The 18,001-nt window shown below is 36.5% G+C and overlaps 1 protein-coding gene across 2 annotated transcripts in view; it reads left to right on the forward strand.

The window, feature by feature from the left end:
- Nucleotides 1-18,001, forward strand: part of CACNA2D1 (calcium voltage-gated channel auxiliary subunit alpha2delta 1) — a 436,336-nt gene that overhangs the window by 407,250 nt on the left and 11,085 nt on the right. For both annotated transcript variants that reach the window (XM_087765875.1, XM_087765876.1), the window contains exons 26-37: nucleotides 19-81; nucleotides 1,055-1,158; nucleotides 2,430-2,516; nucleotides 2,885-2,952; nucleotides 4,282-4,320; nucleotides 5,583-5,654; nucleotides 6,261-6,413; nucleotides 6,504-6,556; nucleotides 9,378-9,433; nucleotides 9,577-9,706; nucleotides 11,763-11,875; nucleotides 14,943-15,025. In XM_087765875.1, coding sequence (XP_087622001.1) covers nucleotides 19-81; nucleotides 1,055-1,158; nucleotides 2,430-2,516; nucleotides 2,885-2,952; nucleotides 4,282-4,320; nucleotides 5,583-5,654; nucleotides 6,261-6,413; nucleotides 6,504-6,556; nucleotides 9,378-9,433; nucleotides 9,577-9,706; nucleotides 11,763-11,875; nucleotides 14,943-15,025 — 1,021 coding nt within the window. The remainder of the gene's footprint in view (nucleotides 1-18; nucleotides 82-1,054; nucleotides 1,159-2,429; nucleotides 2,517-2,884; nucleotides 2,953-4,281; nucleotides 4,321-5,582; nucleotides 5,655-6,260; nucleotides 6,414-6,503; nucleotides 6,557-9,377; nucleotides 9,434-9,576; nucleotides 9,707-11,762; nucleotides 11,876-14,942; nucleotides 15,026-18,001) is intronic.

The following is an 18,001-nucleotide window of genomic DNA, read 5'->3' on the forward strand; positions in this document are numbered from 1 at the left end:
TCTTATTTTTGTTTACAGTGATGGAGTTGTTGCACAATTTGTTGTTACGGATGGTGGAATTACCAGAGTGTTCCCAAAAAGGTAACAATTATTATAAAATAGTATAATATGATAATTTTGAAACCTGAAAGGTGGAATGTTAAATAATGGATTTATTGAACGAAAAACAACTTCACCTACAGTCTAATCTGTACTGATAACTATGAAATGAATGTCTTGTTTTTCTTTGATTTTACCTGTGTCACTGCTTGAAACTGATCCGTAGCATTATTTCCATAGCAGGTCCTTGTAAACAAAGTTTTTAATCAGTGTGGAGTAGCAGTAGAAGCAGTGGCCTTGCAGTAGTAGTGGGGCCGTGCTAATCCCTAATTACTCCTAAGCACTCATTTGTTTGGCAGACTGGCAGGCTGCAAATACTGTAAAGCAGTAGGCAATTTTTTTTTAGACTAGTAAAAGCAGACCAAATGGTCCAGGGACTTCAAGAGAGACAAATGTATCACTACCAGAGGGGAAAAAGGGAATGTGAAAGTGGTCATATAATAAACTAGACACCCCCATCAGTGACTGGGAATAGTGAGGGCACCAGTACAGATATACTGGTAAACAGCAAATTTATCCATTTTCTTAGTTTATTCTATGTTTCCCCAAAGTGGGAAAATAGCAATGAATTTTACTCCCAAAATTAGTTTCTTTTCTGTTTTGGTGTTATTAATGATATAAAATCTTTTGGGATGATTTCTCAAAAGATAGCATATGCTATAAAGGTTTGTTTATATTTTGTTGTAAGTAGTGTTGCAGTTATATTTGTCTCAGTATATCTAAAGATGATGAGACAAGATCTGTGTTGTTCCAAGAATACTATTTTTTTTTCAAAGTTTTTTTAATAATTACACCTGGCAGTTAACCAGTGAAAGCTGGCAAAGTCTGAGCACTGTATGAATGATTGTCACATTATTTCCAACTGTGAAACATTAAAAAAAAAACCAAAACCTGCAGCATGGCTTTAATGAGACTCTAACTGTCTTTTTCTGATTACTATTTTTTTTGTGATTAGGGCAGGAGAAGATTGGTTGGAAAATGCTGAAACATATGAAGTCAGCTTCTATAAACGGAGTTTAGATAATGACAACTATATTTTCACAGCTCCGTACTACAACAGTAAGTCATCACTGTTTTGAAATATCAGAGCTAGCTGGTCCAATATAAGTGTGCTTGTGGAAGTTTCCCATAGCAGTTGAGGTCACTGACAAGGGATGCAAGCAGGACACTTCATAACAAAAAAAAATCTTGGGATGTCACCTATTATTAAGGAAAAGGTAGCTCTGAGGGCACTAAACAAGGGACATCATAATTTCTCATCGACTCTGGTGGCCCTGTAGGTTCAGAATTAACAAAGCTGAAAACATGCAGAGTACTGGTGTTCATTTCTTATACTGAAACACTGTTTTACAGAGCTGCTTTGGCAGAATTATTTTAAAAGGAAGTGAAAGAAAATTGCACCCGGGACAATAACACTACCTAAAAAAGCCTTATTTGAGCTGAGTTCTGTATACTTTCTCAGCACCAAACCTAACTTGGGGGAGCAGGTATAAGGATCCAGAGTCCACAACTCTGTCCACTGCACCGCTGATTAATTTAAACTTTGCTTTCAAATTCTATTTCACATTGCTGTTGTTCACCAAAACCAGTTTGTCTGAAATACTGTGATATTTAAAACCTATACATGCACAATAGTAAGTGCTTGTTACTGCTGTGAGCGGCATTAACCTTGCCAAGCTAAAAGCAGATGCTACCGCAAATGGCATACTCCTCTCTTAAACATATGGGATCTTTTACTGCTGTTATTTCATACTTATTTATTGCGTCTTTTCTCTATAAAATATTAACAAGGTAATTAACTAAATTCCCTGAAGCCTTTGTTGTTCCTCAAAGAGCTCCAGGGAATGTACTTTTAACTTGCTTTTTCTTACTAAGCAGTGTTGAAAACAGGCTGAAGTCCGTCAGAGAAGTAATTGTTGGTTAGTGAGTGGTGTCAGTATACCCTGCATTGAAAAATACACAGACGACAGCAGGATAAAATCTTTGGCTCTGATCCTGGTTTTAACAGAGCTGCTCACATGTGTAAAGCTATTCATGGCTCTGTTTGCAGAAAAAAAAAAGGCTACGGTAACTTTATGAAGCAGTGAAACTGTGTACAAAAAGTGAATGAAGAAAAGTAAACAAAAGCATTCCTTAGTCATCCAGATGTTGGTGATCTGAGCTATTACAGGTGATAAATGCATTGTATAGCTGGGCCAGTGCTTTTGAATAGGATTTTTTTAATCATTCTGGGTATTTGAATAACCATTAATTTCAGTTTCAGAGGAAGACGCTTTTATATCACCCTAACATTGGTTTTGTTTTTTTTTTTCCCCCTTCTATACTCTCAGAAAGTGGTGCCAATAGCTATGAAACAGGTATTATGGTAAGCAAGGCTGTGGAAATAACAATTAATGGGAAGCTTCTGAAACCAGCAGGTAAGACAGAGTGGTGCTGCAACTCTAAATACAGTAGTTATTTGGTTGTTGCTCAACAGTGAATTAGAAATTTAATTGAGATTTCAAAGGAACTTCACTTTATATAACATTCTTTTCTCTGAGACTGTTTTAATCTTGCTAGTGGAAGTCAAGCCAAAGATTTGGTTGTGTTTGAGTAAGAGTGCTTAATTTATTAGTCTCATGAAGGATGTTGGTGGTCAGACAACTGAGCAAAACTCATATTTTGTACTTTTCCAGTTTAATAATTCACATGTTATTATAATTTTTCCCTTCTTTTTTTAGGATTCTACAGTTACCTTTTTTTTTTTTCATTTTACTAAAAAAGACTTTCATGTATTTCTTGTTAGTTGTTGGAATAAAAATTGACGCAACCAGCTGGATGGAAAATTTCACAAAAACCACAATCAAGAGCCTGGTAAGCAATTGACCAAGTCTTTTTTGAACTTTATTTGCGTTTCTCAAAGCTTCAGATGCAAATAGGTCTAATAGCTCTTTGTGCCAGAGTCACACTGATGCGTAGTTGCCAAGTAGTTGTGGTATTTAAATCATCCAAATGCACAAAATAAATCTATGTTGAAATAGGCTGTATTTTGTACGTGTCTTGCTTTCATAATTATAGAACATGGATAAAGACAAAGAACAATTACATATTCCAGCCAGTAGGCTCCCTACTAAGGTTATGCTGTATCAGTGAATAAAATCTGCAAAAGAATTGGTGAATCTAGTTTTATTTAATATGAAGGATGGGTAAACAGTGAACAGTAAGGATTTATATTGCAACCAACATCACAGTATTTTAGCAGAACTTAATGAAATAGGTGCTTAACCCTTTCATTCCTTACATCTAATGCTTAGGTGTAAGTGAGAAGGAGGAAAGGCTAAATGGAAGGAAAAACTGAGGAATTAATAGTACATTGGGAGAGGAGAGGCATAAAATGAAGACAATTATAGAACAATTGGATGAGGCAATGTTGCTTGGTTGGTTGTATATTAAGGGAATCAATAACATCGGCCACTGTAGGTTTTAGTTAGAGCTGTAGTTCAATGGGTAGGCAAATGCATTGCCTAAATGTCAGAACAGCTAAGGACAAAAATACATAACTGAAAACGAGAAAGAAAGAGGAGTATCTCAAAATTAATTTGAGATGAATGACTGCAGCATTATCTGGTAGTTGTTTTCTTCAGGACATAATGCAAGGAGACAGTTATGTGTGGATGTATACACATATTGCAAGAAAAAGAGAAAAACATGTTAGTAATCAAAGCCATAAAAGTTAACTGGGGATGGTGGGCTTCCTTTATCACATGGGATTCCCATGCTTTGAGACTGGTGAAGCTTTTCATGGTCACAAAAGATACTTGGCAGCATGTTTTCTGGATTTTCTTTCCATACCCCAAACACATGGAAATGCACATGTTCTTTCTCTTTTACTTTATATTCCAACACTGACATCCTGACAAGTCCCCCAAACTGTTTATCTCTAAAATATTGAGCATCCTTAAAAAGGGAGACGTACCAGAGACTTCGTGAAAACAGTAGAGGTTGTGCTGTTGATAATTACTGAATACGGGTTGTTCACAGAGATATTTGTGATAAACAACACACACTCAAAATTAATTTTGATTAATATACAGATATTGAAAATCAAATCACTTTTTCTTGTCTTGATTGATTAATATCACTGTGAAATACAGTTTCTTTTGAAATATTTTTGGTGAACATTACTGTGCTTCTGTTTTTTAGTGCAACAGTGAAATCTGTGGCTGTGAGCGAAACAGTATGGTAAGAATATGTTCAGTTTGTGAATATCTGGCAGATATTGAAAATTCAGTCATTCTCTCTAGAGTTATCTAAAACATGTATTCTATCATCATTACTTGAGGGTTAATTTTACGGAAAACAGGACTTAGTCATTTATGTCTTGAGAAACAGATGAAGATTAGGAGGGGAGGGGGTGAAAGAGGGTATAAAAGTCAGGTGAACTTGTTGTTCAAGAATGATTGCAATGAGGTTATGAGAACAAGAAGGAAGGAAAAAACCACAACAGAGTAAGAGCAATAGAGAATGATGTAAGAAAAATGTGTGAAAAAGATAATGGTAACTTTCTAAGCAAGAGGCAAATCCTGAGGAAAGGGAATAATAATTAAAAAAAAAAAAGAGGAAAAAAAAATCTAGAAGAAGAGTATCTTAGGGAAGGGTAAATGCAAACTGAAAAGCACCAGAGTACCTGACGTGCCCTTCAACAGTCATTAGTCATCCTCCTTTCCTCTACTCCCAGCCCATTCAGGATGTGGGGATCCCCTAGCTCTGCTAGCACTCAGGAGAGCACAGCTTCAGGGGCTATCACAGTATCAGATTCTGCCATGTGCTTAAAAGCTTTCTCTGCTCAGGTCTTCTGTGAGCTCTTTTGTGGAGTGTGAGGATCATTAAATGGAGGAGTTAGAGCAAAAAGGGTGCTCTGGGAGGTTATCTATTTGGCCCACCTGCTATCTCTCCAGTCTCTGACTGCAAGGCTCTTTTACAAAGTGCAAAGCACAGGGAACCAGTGGGCTTCCCAGTCCTGCACCTGACACCTGGAAGAAACCCACAACAGTCCTTGGCAAGTGAAAATAACCATGACTAGCGAGCTGAGAGTCTGCCCTTACGACTTTACCATTAAAAGCTGTAAATGGAAAAGGACTTTAAGCATGGCTGAAGCACAGGAGAAGTTGTAGTCTCTTATTATGAGTTGAGATTGAATTATAATCAGATTTAATAAGGATATAGCACCCTTAGAGCTAACAAAGTATTGAGCAAATAAGAATTTACAAAACAACTTTTATGAAATTAAGCCACAAATAAGCCTTTGATCTGTAAAAACTTTTATAATACTGATAATGCTACTTATTATAGCTTAATATTCGCCCTTGGCTATGGGGTTGTGATTTAGCCTGAGCCACATAGATTTGAAGATACTTCTGAAGTGTTGAATAAAAAATAGTTTCTTACAGAGTGTTCTCTTGACAAATTCTTCCTGCAAAACATATTTTACTTTCTTATAACAGCATGTGGACTGTGTTATCCTTGATGATGGTGGATTTCTTTTGATGTCAAATCGGGATGAATATACACAACAGGTATGTATATTTTTAAGTATAGCACATGAAACACAATAGGGAGAAGTTTTATGAGAAAAAAATAACATTTCACTCTCAGCTTACCCTGAGTGTATAATCTTTCTTTTATTTATATATATCGTGCCCATCAGAGTTTGAAAGAACAGGTCAGAAATTGAAAAACATTTCTGAATCGCAAAAATTTTGCCATATCAGAAATTCCCATTATTTTGGTAGTCTTTTTCACAGACTTATTTATGGTTCAAGATGCCAGACCTCTACCATGTTGCGTTCTTTGTGCTCTGCCCTTAGGCTGGTAGGCTGCTGATGGACCTATGATGGTGAGGGCAAGTAGTATGGCATCCACACATCTTCTTTCTCATATTCCTCTTATTCTTCCCCAAGCAGAGTGGTCTTATTGATAGTGCATTTACTGTCTAACGAGTTCTTCAAACAAGCTTTTGGGAGGGAAATAGTCAAACAAAGAAATAAATACATAAACAGAAAGACAGATGAGTTGTGTAGAGTAAAAAATAGTGGGGGGAAAAAAGTCAGAACCGTTCTCTTTTTTATGAGAAAAATACTTGGAAATACTTGAACTTATCTCCGTATATTCTCCCTCATCAGATTGGAAGATTCTTTGGTGAAATTGATCCTGGCCTGATGCGAAACCTGATTAACATGTCCCTGTATGCCTTTAACAAGTCGTATGACTATCAATCGGTCTGCGATCCTGAAGAAGAACCAAAGCAAGGAGCTGGCCTTCGTTCTGCATACGTGGTCAGTAGCCCCTTGTGCAGTGACTGACATTCCCTTAAAAGTCTGCAGGTGTTTTTACAAATAACATAATCTCTGTTGGTTTTTTCCCAGCCTACAATAACAGATATTTTGCATCTAGGATGGTGGGCTTCAGCAGCTGCCTGGTAAGTATAAGTGTGTAGGAAATCTGTGTGTCCAAACTAGAATTATTCAATGGGTTGGGACCATTCAGTCTTTTTTTGCCTCCCATAAAAATGCTCTGAACCCTTTGTTTCTGTAGTTTCTCATGGTGAAAATTCTTAGCTATGTCTCCAAACTCCGTGGAAAATTCAGTGTTGAATTCGAAACTACTCTTGCCAAGTTTTATGATTGTGTCTTCTGACTCTACAAAATCATCTTCAGGAAGTAGAATTGGGATTAATGGTCTACGTCTGATTCAGATGTGAAGGTTCAGATTAAATTATTACATTTAGAATTATTGATCACTTGGTTCCCTATTTCAGAATATCATCTTTCCCTTTTTCTAGCAAGAAGTCTTAAGAAAATCAATGTTTGCTCTTCAGTGAATCATTTGACAAAAACACATGAAGCTTCTTTATTACAAAATGTACAGAAGTCTTGCTTCAGACTGCAGGATAACCAATATGTTATCTGATGGCACAGTTCCGTTACAGGTTCTCATGATAATTACTAGTTGGTTCTTTGAAATGAAGAATGTGAAAAGCATTACTGAACTATTTCAAGGAAGCAATATATATAAAGCATTTTGGATAATTCTATAGTCATTGTCCTAGCATTTTCTACAGCTGTGGGGAAACGTTGGTATATTTGGACTGTTGTGGAGTTTTGGGATTGACCTTGAGAGAGGCAGGATTGCACCAGTAATTAGGTTTATCTTTCACAATCAGAACACTGGATATATTTTAAAACTAAAGATCCATTTAGGAGCTTTCTTTTCTTTTGACTTTGATTTGTGCATTATTAATAATAGCCACAGAAATAATTTTACCTCTTTCAGAGCCATGTAGTTAGATACCCCTATCAGCTACTTCCTCCAGCAGAACATTGGCATAAGTAATTGGGACTGATGTGATACTTTTGCATTGGTGTGAATTGCACCCTTGGAGACAGTTCCTTTTTCTTAAGTTTCATGATGCTTATTTTTTTATAATAATTATCAAGCTGGAATAAATTACCTACTTTATGAAGCTAAGAGTTAAAGTATATAGCAGCTGAACAAACATATAGTAATTTTCTCACGGATAGCACTATGAAAATTGTATGTTGTTTTTTATTGTTGCTTACATTTTGTTGACAGAAAGAGCAAAAATCTTGGTTTTCTTGGACAACAGCAAACCTCAAAAACTGGAGATGAGCAATAATCCAGAAGAAAAACTTGAGCTCTTCTCAAACAGAGAAACTTTAGTTTATCAGTGTTCAAATCAGACTCAGTGGTCTGGACTCAATTTAGACCTGAGGTTTATTTTGTGTGATGTTTAACTTGAAAGCACCACATGAAAGTACTTTCTATGGACATGTTTTTAATAGAATCTAGGTCAGAAGCAGGCAGAGAAGGCCATTAAGCAAGCAGAGTGAAAAGGGCTGACCAAAAATGGATTCAGTGAGGCACCTGGCAAAACCAAATGCAGGGAAATAAGAGAAACCAGGTTATTAAAGAAAGCTATAGTGTTTCAGGCAACAATGTGCGATAAAGGTGTGAGTGATAATTTTCAAAATTTATATGCATTTAGTTAAAAGAGTACATATTGTTTCTCCTTCATGCTCTTTTAACTCAGAAGATTTTAGTTTTCCCAGGCTGCCTTTTTCACTCAGTTCCCTGTAAATTCTGTTGTAAGCCTGTACAAAGGATTGCTGTTTTCTGTCAGCAAATTACATCACTGTTGAATGGCATCAGGTCTCTTCTCATCCATGACGGTTGGCACACTGTCCCTCTGATGATTCAAGGCACAAAGCTGTGGAAGTGAGTCCAGAGCTCCTTCTGGCAACACCTCCACTGGAAAGGTGATGGGCAGATTCAGTTTCTTTACACATGGATCACGCTGGATAAGGAGAAAAGGAAAAAATCTTGTAGGTCGAATAAAGTTGTACAGTCCCTTCTCTCTGCAGAACAGACGTTAGAACAGAATGAGATGAGGAGAGATCAGGTCATATTTGTAGGTAGAAGCAAACGTAAAACACGATGACAAGAAACTACAACTTAGGAAGGTTTAAGCCGAAGCAGGGAGTCAAGGAATGCAACTGTTGCAATTCCTGTTTTGACAGGTTGATAGAGGAGAAGGGGCCCATGTATGTGGCAAGCCAGTACTTACTTCAAGTAAATAAAATAGGAAAAATACGATCATGAGTGAAGAAAAATAATATGAAATAAATGAGGCTCTTTAAGCCTAAGTGTTTTGGCAGCATCTAGGAGGAAAATATATTCCATACTGCAAGAGCAGGAATAGAGATGATTTTAAAAGTCAACTGCTACAGTAATGATTTTTATAATGTACTTGTAATATTCCAGTGTTCGTCTCCTTCTCAGCAATTTAATGAACCTTAATCAGTGTAAAGTATCTAATTCAGGAGCATTTTCCCTGAGTGTGTTCAAAAGGAGTTCTGGTTGGTTTAAGAGTTAGAGGAATGCCAACATGCCTCTTCTGCCTCCCGCAGAGGAGTAAAAAGAGGACATGGATGGCATGATAACATTTCCATTATGTGAATTATGGGCACAAATGATAGCAAATCTCAACAGCAGAATAAAAGATTAGTGTGAAAGAAGACCTGGGAGAAAGTGTGAAAAGAAAACCAGAGTCAAACTGTAAGGTTTAAAGAAACACAGCTTTAATAACTGGCAAAAGCATAATAAGCCATGATGATTTTGTTGTTAATAACTCTTATTTGAGTAGTTTTTAAGGATTCATTAAAATACGAAGAAGAAGACAAAGAGCCTTTAACAAATATGTATTGTCTTTCTGTGTTCAGGTCTATCTTACAGCAGCTGTTTTTGAGCTTGACTTTTCCACGTTTCCTTGAAGCAGGTAAGTCAAGAGAATGTTAAAGAGTCAACTTTGCGTGAAGTAGAAGGTAAGAATTTAGGCTGGGGGCCATATTTGGGTCTCCCCATTGCGTCTGTGACTTTAAAATGTCATTGCTTATTTATTTATTTTCTTCTTTCTGTCAGCTGATATGGAAGATGATGATTTCGGTGCCGCCCTGCCTAAAACAAGCTGTATCACTGAGCAAACTCAGTATTTCTTTGAAAATGACGATAAATCCTTTGGTGGGATAGTAGACTGTATAAATTGCTCCAGGTAAAATTTCTTCAATATAAATAATAACTTTGGGATAGTCATTTATTTTACAAAAGATAATAACACTATTATAAGAACAAAAAATATATTTTGGATTAATTACACCAAACTTACATAAGCAAGACAGAAAAGTATGCAGCAGTAAAATGATAAATTGCATTCTCTTTCTATTTGATTAGAATGAATTTTAATTGTAAAAATTAAAGAATTATAGAAATATTTTAGTCAAACTTTTGTTTTATAATCTGTCTATGCTCCATGAAAATCGTATTTCTATGTCTGTTACAATTTGTTTTCTTTTAGTTTGTCATGTGAACTTAAAGGTGTTCTGCAGTATTCAGAAGCAGATAATTTTCTTTAATCTGCTTAGGTATTGGCATTTTTGATGGTCAAGAAGATTATGCAATTTATCTTCAAATTTACCTTCTAGTCAATAGTGCTCATGATTTAAAAGCTGTGGGTCTTATTAAGCAAACCATGCTGTTTTGTTTTGTGATTAAAAGAATTACTCTTCAGACTCCTTGTGCCTCTTCCAGATGATGTTTAATGTTATTTTAAAAAAACTGGATACTTAAGAAATATAGCAACTTGGACCCAGTTCTGTGTTTCATACAAAAGCCTGCTGGGTTGAAAGTTTGCATACATTAGGAGTTTCTGAAAATGTCTTAGAAATTAAAATTAACAGTCAGATTTCAAACTCCTTGAAGACAATATTTCAAGCCAGGAAAGAAAAACAGAAGACATTGGAGAATGGTGAATACAGCCAAAACTCACAGACATTTTTTCCCACTTCCATACTTCCTCCTCCATGTTGCTAGTATGTGTTTATGTGGTACTGGTTGTGCAGAGAACTCATTAAGCTGGGTTTTTTGGTTTTGCTTTTGTAGGGTTTTTTGGTTTGGTTTTTCGTTGTGGTTTTGTGGGTTTTTTTAATCTGGAGAGTTTTCAGAAGAGTTCTTCAGTTTACTGAAAGACTACAGAAATTATTATGCTAATATTGCAAAAATAGTGTGGGAATGAGTACAAAAGGACAATTTAAGCTCGTTAAAACAACCAGATATGTAATCACAACATGAGTTATTTAATTAACAGGTATTTTGTCCTCTTATTGTACCCAATCAGTGGTACAAACTCATCATCTGGAATTTCAAAAATAATCCGATCAATTCACACCTAAGTAATAAAACTCTGTTTATATAGAGTAGTAACCACCTATATGAAAAGGCTTGCTTGCTATTTTATGTGTACATGAAAATGTATTTAGAATCCACTAAAAGCAATTAACCTGTTAGATTGTCCTGAATTTACCTCTTTGACAGGTAGAATATATTTTATTAATGACTAAGATATATTAAGATTTTTTTTCTCTGCTTTTTTGAAAGTCTCTCTGCCTTTCAAGTAAATTTAAATTGTACATTAAAATTATCCTTGAAAAACCCAGAAATATCCTTACCTTTAGTATCTAAGGCATGAAGTGTAGTATCTATAGCTTAAAGGTATAATGCTGCCTATTCAATTATTTGTAAATTGAAAATGACCCTACTAACTTAAAGGCCTTTTGTGGAATTATATGTACACAAAAATACAACAAATATACATCCAATGCACAAGCACACATACTCTAAACCTCTTTCTCACCCTTCTTACAGACAGGTTTATGTGGTGGGGTTTTGGTTGGTTGGTTGGTTGGTTTTGTGGTTGGGGGTTTTCTCAGTGTTGTTAGGGGAAGCATTCAGGCTGAACTGATTTTATTTCTCAGTACAGCTACTGTTGTAGCAGTTGAGAGCTAGCTATTAACTCAATTAAAGTCATTTTATGCTCTTTTCCATTTTTTCCACTAATAAGTCTAGTTGAAAGGGGAAACCATGGAAATGTCGAAAAGATTACAAAATTTGTTATAAATGTTTCTTGCTGTTCGTTAATGGAAAAGATAAACAGTAGCAGGCAGACTGAATCTGTGAAGTTGGATTACTTTTATTCCAATACTCTGTGTCCTTCTCAAATACGGATTTCCTTGCTTCATTTAAACATAGGTTTTTGTTGGCTTTTTTTCCAGACTTTATCATGCGGAGAAGATTTCAAACACCAATCTAGTATTCATTATTAGTGACAGCCAACTGCTGTGCCGCTCCTGTGACCCAAAGCCACTGATGCAAGCGGAGAAGCCGGGTATCCTTTAAAATCATGTTATTTAGTAGTGTGGATTGATTTTTGGCTATGATATACTGGAATATATTTGGAAAAAAATGTCTTGTTTATGTACATATTAGTAGCACAGTTGCCACTGCAGTACTTGAAGCAGCAGATATTTGTGGATGATATCACAAATCATCTGAGGCAGCGTTCATTGAGGTAGAGAGCAAAGCTGTTATTTGTGAGGACCTAAACAGAAATGGACTCACAGGAACTTAATGAAGTTTCCAAAAGGCAGATGCAGTCTTGGATCCAGGGTAGAATAATGACATACAGCTGGACAGGCTGGGGGTGGTGTGCCTAGAAACAGCTTTGCAGAAAAGAACTTGAGTATCATGATGGACAAGAAGTTGAACATCAGTTGGCACTGTGCCTTGCAATAAAGAGGTCCAGTCACATCCCGGGCTATGTTAGCAAGAGTGTAGTCAGCAGGTTAGGAGAACTGATCCATCCCATCTCTTCAGCACTAGTAAGACCACATCTGGAGTGCTGTGTACAGTTTAGGGCACCCCAGTACCACACTGACATACTGGAGGAAGTCCAGTGAAGGTCCACCAAGGTGGTTGGCACCTGGAGCACAGGACAGGCAAGGGGAGCCTTAGTCCTGGGTTTGTTCAGCCTTTGGAAAAGACAAGGGTATGTCTGTCTAGAGAAATAACAAAAAAGGGCAACACCAAGAAAAGAGTGTTTGGTCATGAAAAGTTGGGATGCTGCACTGATGCCTGCAACACTGAGGTAAAGTGATGGGGGCACTTTAGTGTGTGCTCAGTGCCAGTAAGAACTGCTTACTACTTGTGGAAACTGCTTTAACCATCAAAGGCTAGAGTTTATCCAGCTGCTAGCATAGAATTTCTTCACAGCTGGCTGGAGGCATAGGTGGCATACGTGCTAAGCAGAGTCCTTGCAACACATGCATTAAAATTAAAGGCATGGGAAAGGTTGTTCTAATTTACAACCACCTTCATGCCAATCTCTATGCCTTTAGCCTGTTCACTCCAGTAGATACCTGTAGCTGATGGTGATGGAGATATGTAAAACCAACATACACCTATTCTAGGCCAAGAGAAATTCACCTCAATTTTTCTCTGCCATATATGCTTGAGGATAGCATGCCAGAGATGGTAAATGAAATCATAATTTGGATTTTTATGACAGAATATGGCAAACAATTTGTAATACCTTTGTCCATGTCAGGAAGTTCATTGAGACAGCCTCTCCCATTCCTGAAAGAAAAGCAGATGGTGGTAGAGATGACTATGTTTCTTTGGCACAAGCAATGCCTTCATTGCCACATGAATAAAACTGGAATTCCATCTACGCTGGGGCTGAAAAGGATGTTACATTGGGGTGGAAGCAATATCCATGTCATCACAGAACTATGTAAACACAGCCTAATATTCTAATTGGCTCCAGTCCATGACAGTTTGATTAACTGTTGCCACTGTCTGAATTTATAGACAGCACTCGCTATAGAAAATGAAGCACGTTTGATGGGAAATGGGCACATGACTTGCATTTCCCTGTGGGGCCCAAACCTTCTAGAAAGCAATAAATGACCTCAAATGGCAGCCAGAGCAGCTGGGTGGGCTTATATTGACTACATGAACTATTTTATTTTTGTTCCAACTATGCAGTACTAAGCTATTCTCTCTTTTCTATAACTAAGGTACATTGTGAAATGCAGATGTAGCATAACATCACACAAGCAGACAGAATGACCTTTGGGTGCTATTCAGATGGTTATTATTAGACTCTGCTTCCTTCTGGCTGGTACAACTTTGCTTGTGCACATGGTCTTTAAGAATATTTCTACGTTTCGACTTCCCTTTCAGCTGGGCCCCGGCAGAGGAAAGGGGAGGTGAATCTGATAACATCTGAATGAAGGCAGATGTGGATCTGTAGAACTAAATTCCCCATCCTCTTGCCTTCTCTTCCATTGGGCATCTCCACTCATTGCAATGAAGCTGCTGTAGCACTCCACAGTAGTGCATGAATAGGATTGCTTCACGTATCAGTTGGAGATACTAAGATAAGCAAAGTTTTGGTGCTCAATTTTTTTAAAACAATCTAACTTAGCTTTAATGTGTGTACTGCCAACAGTGGAAAAGAAAAGCTTAACATTCTGAATGGTAATATAAGCAGGTTTCAACAGAAGACGGTTTTGCAGTTTACAATATTTGTGCCTTTCAAGTACGCTGCAATGACTTGTGTCCCTTGTTAGCCTGTGGCAAATGTGAAGTATGGTGTTTACACTTAAAGATCAGCAATTACAGATTTCAGAGACGTAAGCTAAAGCGTTACCTCACGTTTACCTTTAGCTAATTAATAGCACGTCACTGCTCCCATTTCTATCCTGCTGTTCTGCTGTCAGTATGGACAGCAGTTTCCCTGTCTCCATCACTGAAATGCTAACGAGATCTGATTAGGTTTTCTGTCATTTACTATCAAAGCCTATAGTGGGATGATCTTCTCTATAATATTTGGAGTAATATTGGTGTACATATAATAAAACCAGTAGTTCCAAGCCTTCACTTCAATTTTCAGCCTGTATATAGCATTACTTTTCCAAACAGGCTTCCTCGCTTTTACTGTGTATCTTCATTTTAGCAGAATAACTCAATGGTAACATATGCTATAACCAATCAGCACCACTGAAAGTTTACTACTTTATCAAATATATTCTGTAATATTTATGCAATGGTAATAAAAGCAATACAGAAAATCTTAAAAAAAATCAGCTTTTATTTTTATTTTGTGTACGGTTCTGGAAGTACTGGTTCTGAAAAGTCATTCAGGATGTTTATTTTCTTGATTAAAGGAGTATAAAAAAAAAAAAAAAGGTATTTGATTTCTATTTATCCAAAGGGTTGGTTTGATTCAGTTTTCTTTAATTTAAACAAGAAACTGTGCCTATTCATGTTTATTTCAGTACTGTCTGAATTAGCATAAAACTTTTCTTCTCCCACAAACGTAACAACAGAATGTTAATCCTGGTAACATACGATGCACGAAAAACAGTCATGCTCCTTAACCAGAGAAACAGATGAAGGGCCAAATCCTTGTGAAATGGTCAAACAACCTAGATACAGAAAGGGTCCTGATGTCTGTTTTGATGAAGCCAAACAGGTAAAACTGAACTTGTAAGACTTTAAATCTTTAAAAACAATTGTAGAGCTGTTTTAGAAGAGCAGTGAAAACTATGTTTAAATGTACCTTGGTGCCTGGTAACCTATCTATCACTAAACATACTGTTCACTGTAGACCATAGCCACTCTATTTCAAGTACCTCATGATTAACATAAAATTAACAGCTGCTTTCTTATCTGCCTTTCCATTGCACTTTCACACATGATTTCCACTAAAAAAAAAAACCAAACCATCAGTGAGCATAGAACTGATGGTCTCTGTACAGTGCTGTGAAATTCAGTTCTTCTATGGCTTTCACAAATAGATGATAATCCTGGCTTAGAAGTAGTATTTTTATATTAGTGTTTCCAAATATTATTTAAGATGTTTTTAAATTATTAAAAACATTATATCTGGTTTAGGATGTTGTTCCTCTTAGAAATTCTGCAAATGTGTGACTTTAGGTCACATTCTTGACAGGTATAAAAGTGCATTGCTTTACTGAAATCAGCAAAACTATGCTGTTTAGTACTCCCTGTATAGTATACGCTACAATTTTGGAGGAGAAAAATTATAACTGTGCCACATACATAAATTATTTTGAATATACTCTCTGTTTTACCTTTCAAAATACTGTATGAGAGAGAATATGTTGAATTCAAATTGTTCAGAATAAATTTCAAGACAAAAAGTACTGAACAGGGAAGTACCTGCCATTATATAAGATAAATATTTTCAAAATGCATTTGTAATGCCTCGTCCCATTTCTACAACAGAAAGATTTTCCAAAACTAGTGCCGTTAGTTGGCTATAAGTGCCATATACAAAGTTTTGTTTCAGTATATTCTCTGCTTTTCTTTAATGAGGCACAATTACTGAGATGTCAGTAGTGTTAAAAAAGTCCAGACAGTTGGTATTCAATGCATTCTTCTAGTAACCAAATTTTATTCTAAAAAGGAAGTCTTCTTACGGGCCAACAAAGGTTAAATGAAGTTGAAAAACCATCCAAAAACTATTTCGCCATTGTACATATTCCAAATTCTCCTGATACGATTGTGTGTGAAAGTACAACTCTTGCTCACTAGCTTGATGTGCTAATCAGTGTGTAAGTCATGTGTTTTGTAACAGTGGATTGTTTTGGTTAAGTTTATTTGCAAAATTTGCTGTGAATCTGTTGCTCTTGGGTGGATGCTTTCACATTAACTCTGCTAACTGCCAGCAATCTGCATGATATCTCATCTTGTATGTCTTTTTTTCTGTGTTTTCTTTCCTTTCCTCTACTTGCTACTTTGCCCGTTATTAATAGGATCAGCCTATATGCACAACGAGTCGTGCCTCTGCCATGACGTCCGCTCCTATCTTCATTTTTCTGCAAGTTTTCATGTGGTGTGGATGGTCAGTTACTTTCTCTAATTTTTTGTTTTGTTCTTGGCTTAAAAAATTAGCAGACTTTTTTACTTACTAAGCATACAAAAGAAAACAGAATGAAGCGAGTCCCAGAAGCAACAATCTGGAGCAATTTACTATTGCAATATTAAGGGAAATTAAATATGAAAAAACCCTGTCTGGAGCCTTATAAATCACAATTATAAAACACAGGGCCTCTCCCTTAGCAAATACAAAGACACGGGAACCTGTTGGGTTTATATGGTCGGCTCTTTGAGATTGCACATGTACCAACCGAGTCAATGTCATTCCCTTCAAAACATTTTTCCCTTGTCCCTGTTAAAATGAAACAGAAGAAGATTTTCTGCACGGAGACAAACAAAAGTACAAAGTAATTAGAAGAGACTATAATACCTGTGAAAATAAAGCTGTACTTAGGGACAGCAAGGATGAGTGCTCTGTGTAAGAGTAAGTGTTGCTATTGAGAAGAGTGACGAGTTTTCACTGCACTCAATTAATGCAAATGGTAATGATGGAAGGTAATAGTGTGCATCAGTTTGGTTAAACTATGAATTCAGTGAAATCATAGTTTTACTTTTTAATTTTTTGCAACCTAAATCATTGCCTAATTACAGCAGAAAGTGGGTTTTTTCTTCTAATGAAGTACATGGCTACATGAAGTCCTGCATGTTGACCTAGTGCAGACTCTGGGGTTCATAACGAAAGCCTTGGCCTTTTAGGCTGTTTTGCATTTAATGGTGGGAGAGTGCGCACTGCTGTGCTAGTGACATGTATGCAAGAGAACTGCTGATCAAAATAAAATTACTGCTGATCGAAATAAAATTCATGACCTTGTACGCTGGGGGGGGGTTCTGATCAATATTATTACTCAGAAAACCACTAGAGGGAGATACTAACATATCTATCAAAGTAAAGCCAACAAGAGAGGCAGAAATGGAAACTTAGAGGTCATTTTTCAGAGTTAGTGTAGTAAAATATGGAAAATTGTAACAATTTAGAACACACATTTTCTCAATAATTTATATTCTCTTTATACTTGGGGGGAAGGTTCAATTAATATCACTGGACCATCAGTGAAAACAAGCTTAAAGATCTATTTAACAGCTGTATTTGAGTAATTTTGAAGTTTCCTATTCTGTATTTAAATGATCTAATATCTAGCAAACGTAGGAACTTGCACAGCCATGGCTGAAGGTTGTAAGGAAGGGCAAAAGTCCCTTCCCCCAAGCCAGTGGTATTTCACATTAAAATCTAGAAGATTAACATCTCATGTTCTTACTCATGCAATTTGCTCTGCAAGTAACCTTATTTTAATTAAAAAGCTACTGTCCAATGTACATAAAGCAGCAGAGACTCACCTTGAACTGAATTCTTTATGTCCAAAATGGTCTTTCTGCCCAAGAAGGCAAACCAAAATACTAGGAAACCCATGAAATATAATTTTAGCTGATAGACTTTTGGCAGCAGAAAGTTATAAAGGTAATTTTGTTCATCCATCCTTTTCTTAATAACTGTGATTTTGGAAATGGGTTCTCACTGGACATTAGTCTGTGTGGTTTTATTAAAATC

The sequence above is a fragment of the Nipponia nippon genome, unplaced genomic scaffold (genome assembly GCF_047370975.1).
Source record: "Nipponia nippon isolate SJK-2023a ecotype South Korea unplaced genomic scaffold, ASM4737097v1 scaffold_3, whole genome shotgun sequence".
Taxonomy (NCBI): Eukaryota; Metazoa; Chordata; class Aves; order Pelecaniformes; family Threskiornithidae; genus Nipponia; species Nipponia nippon.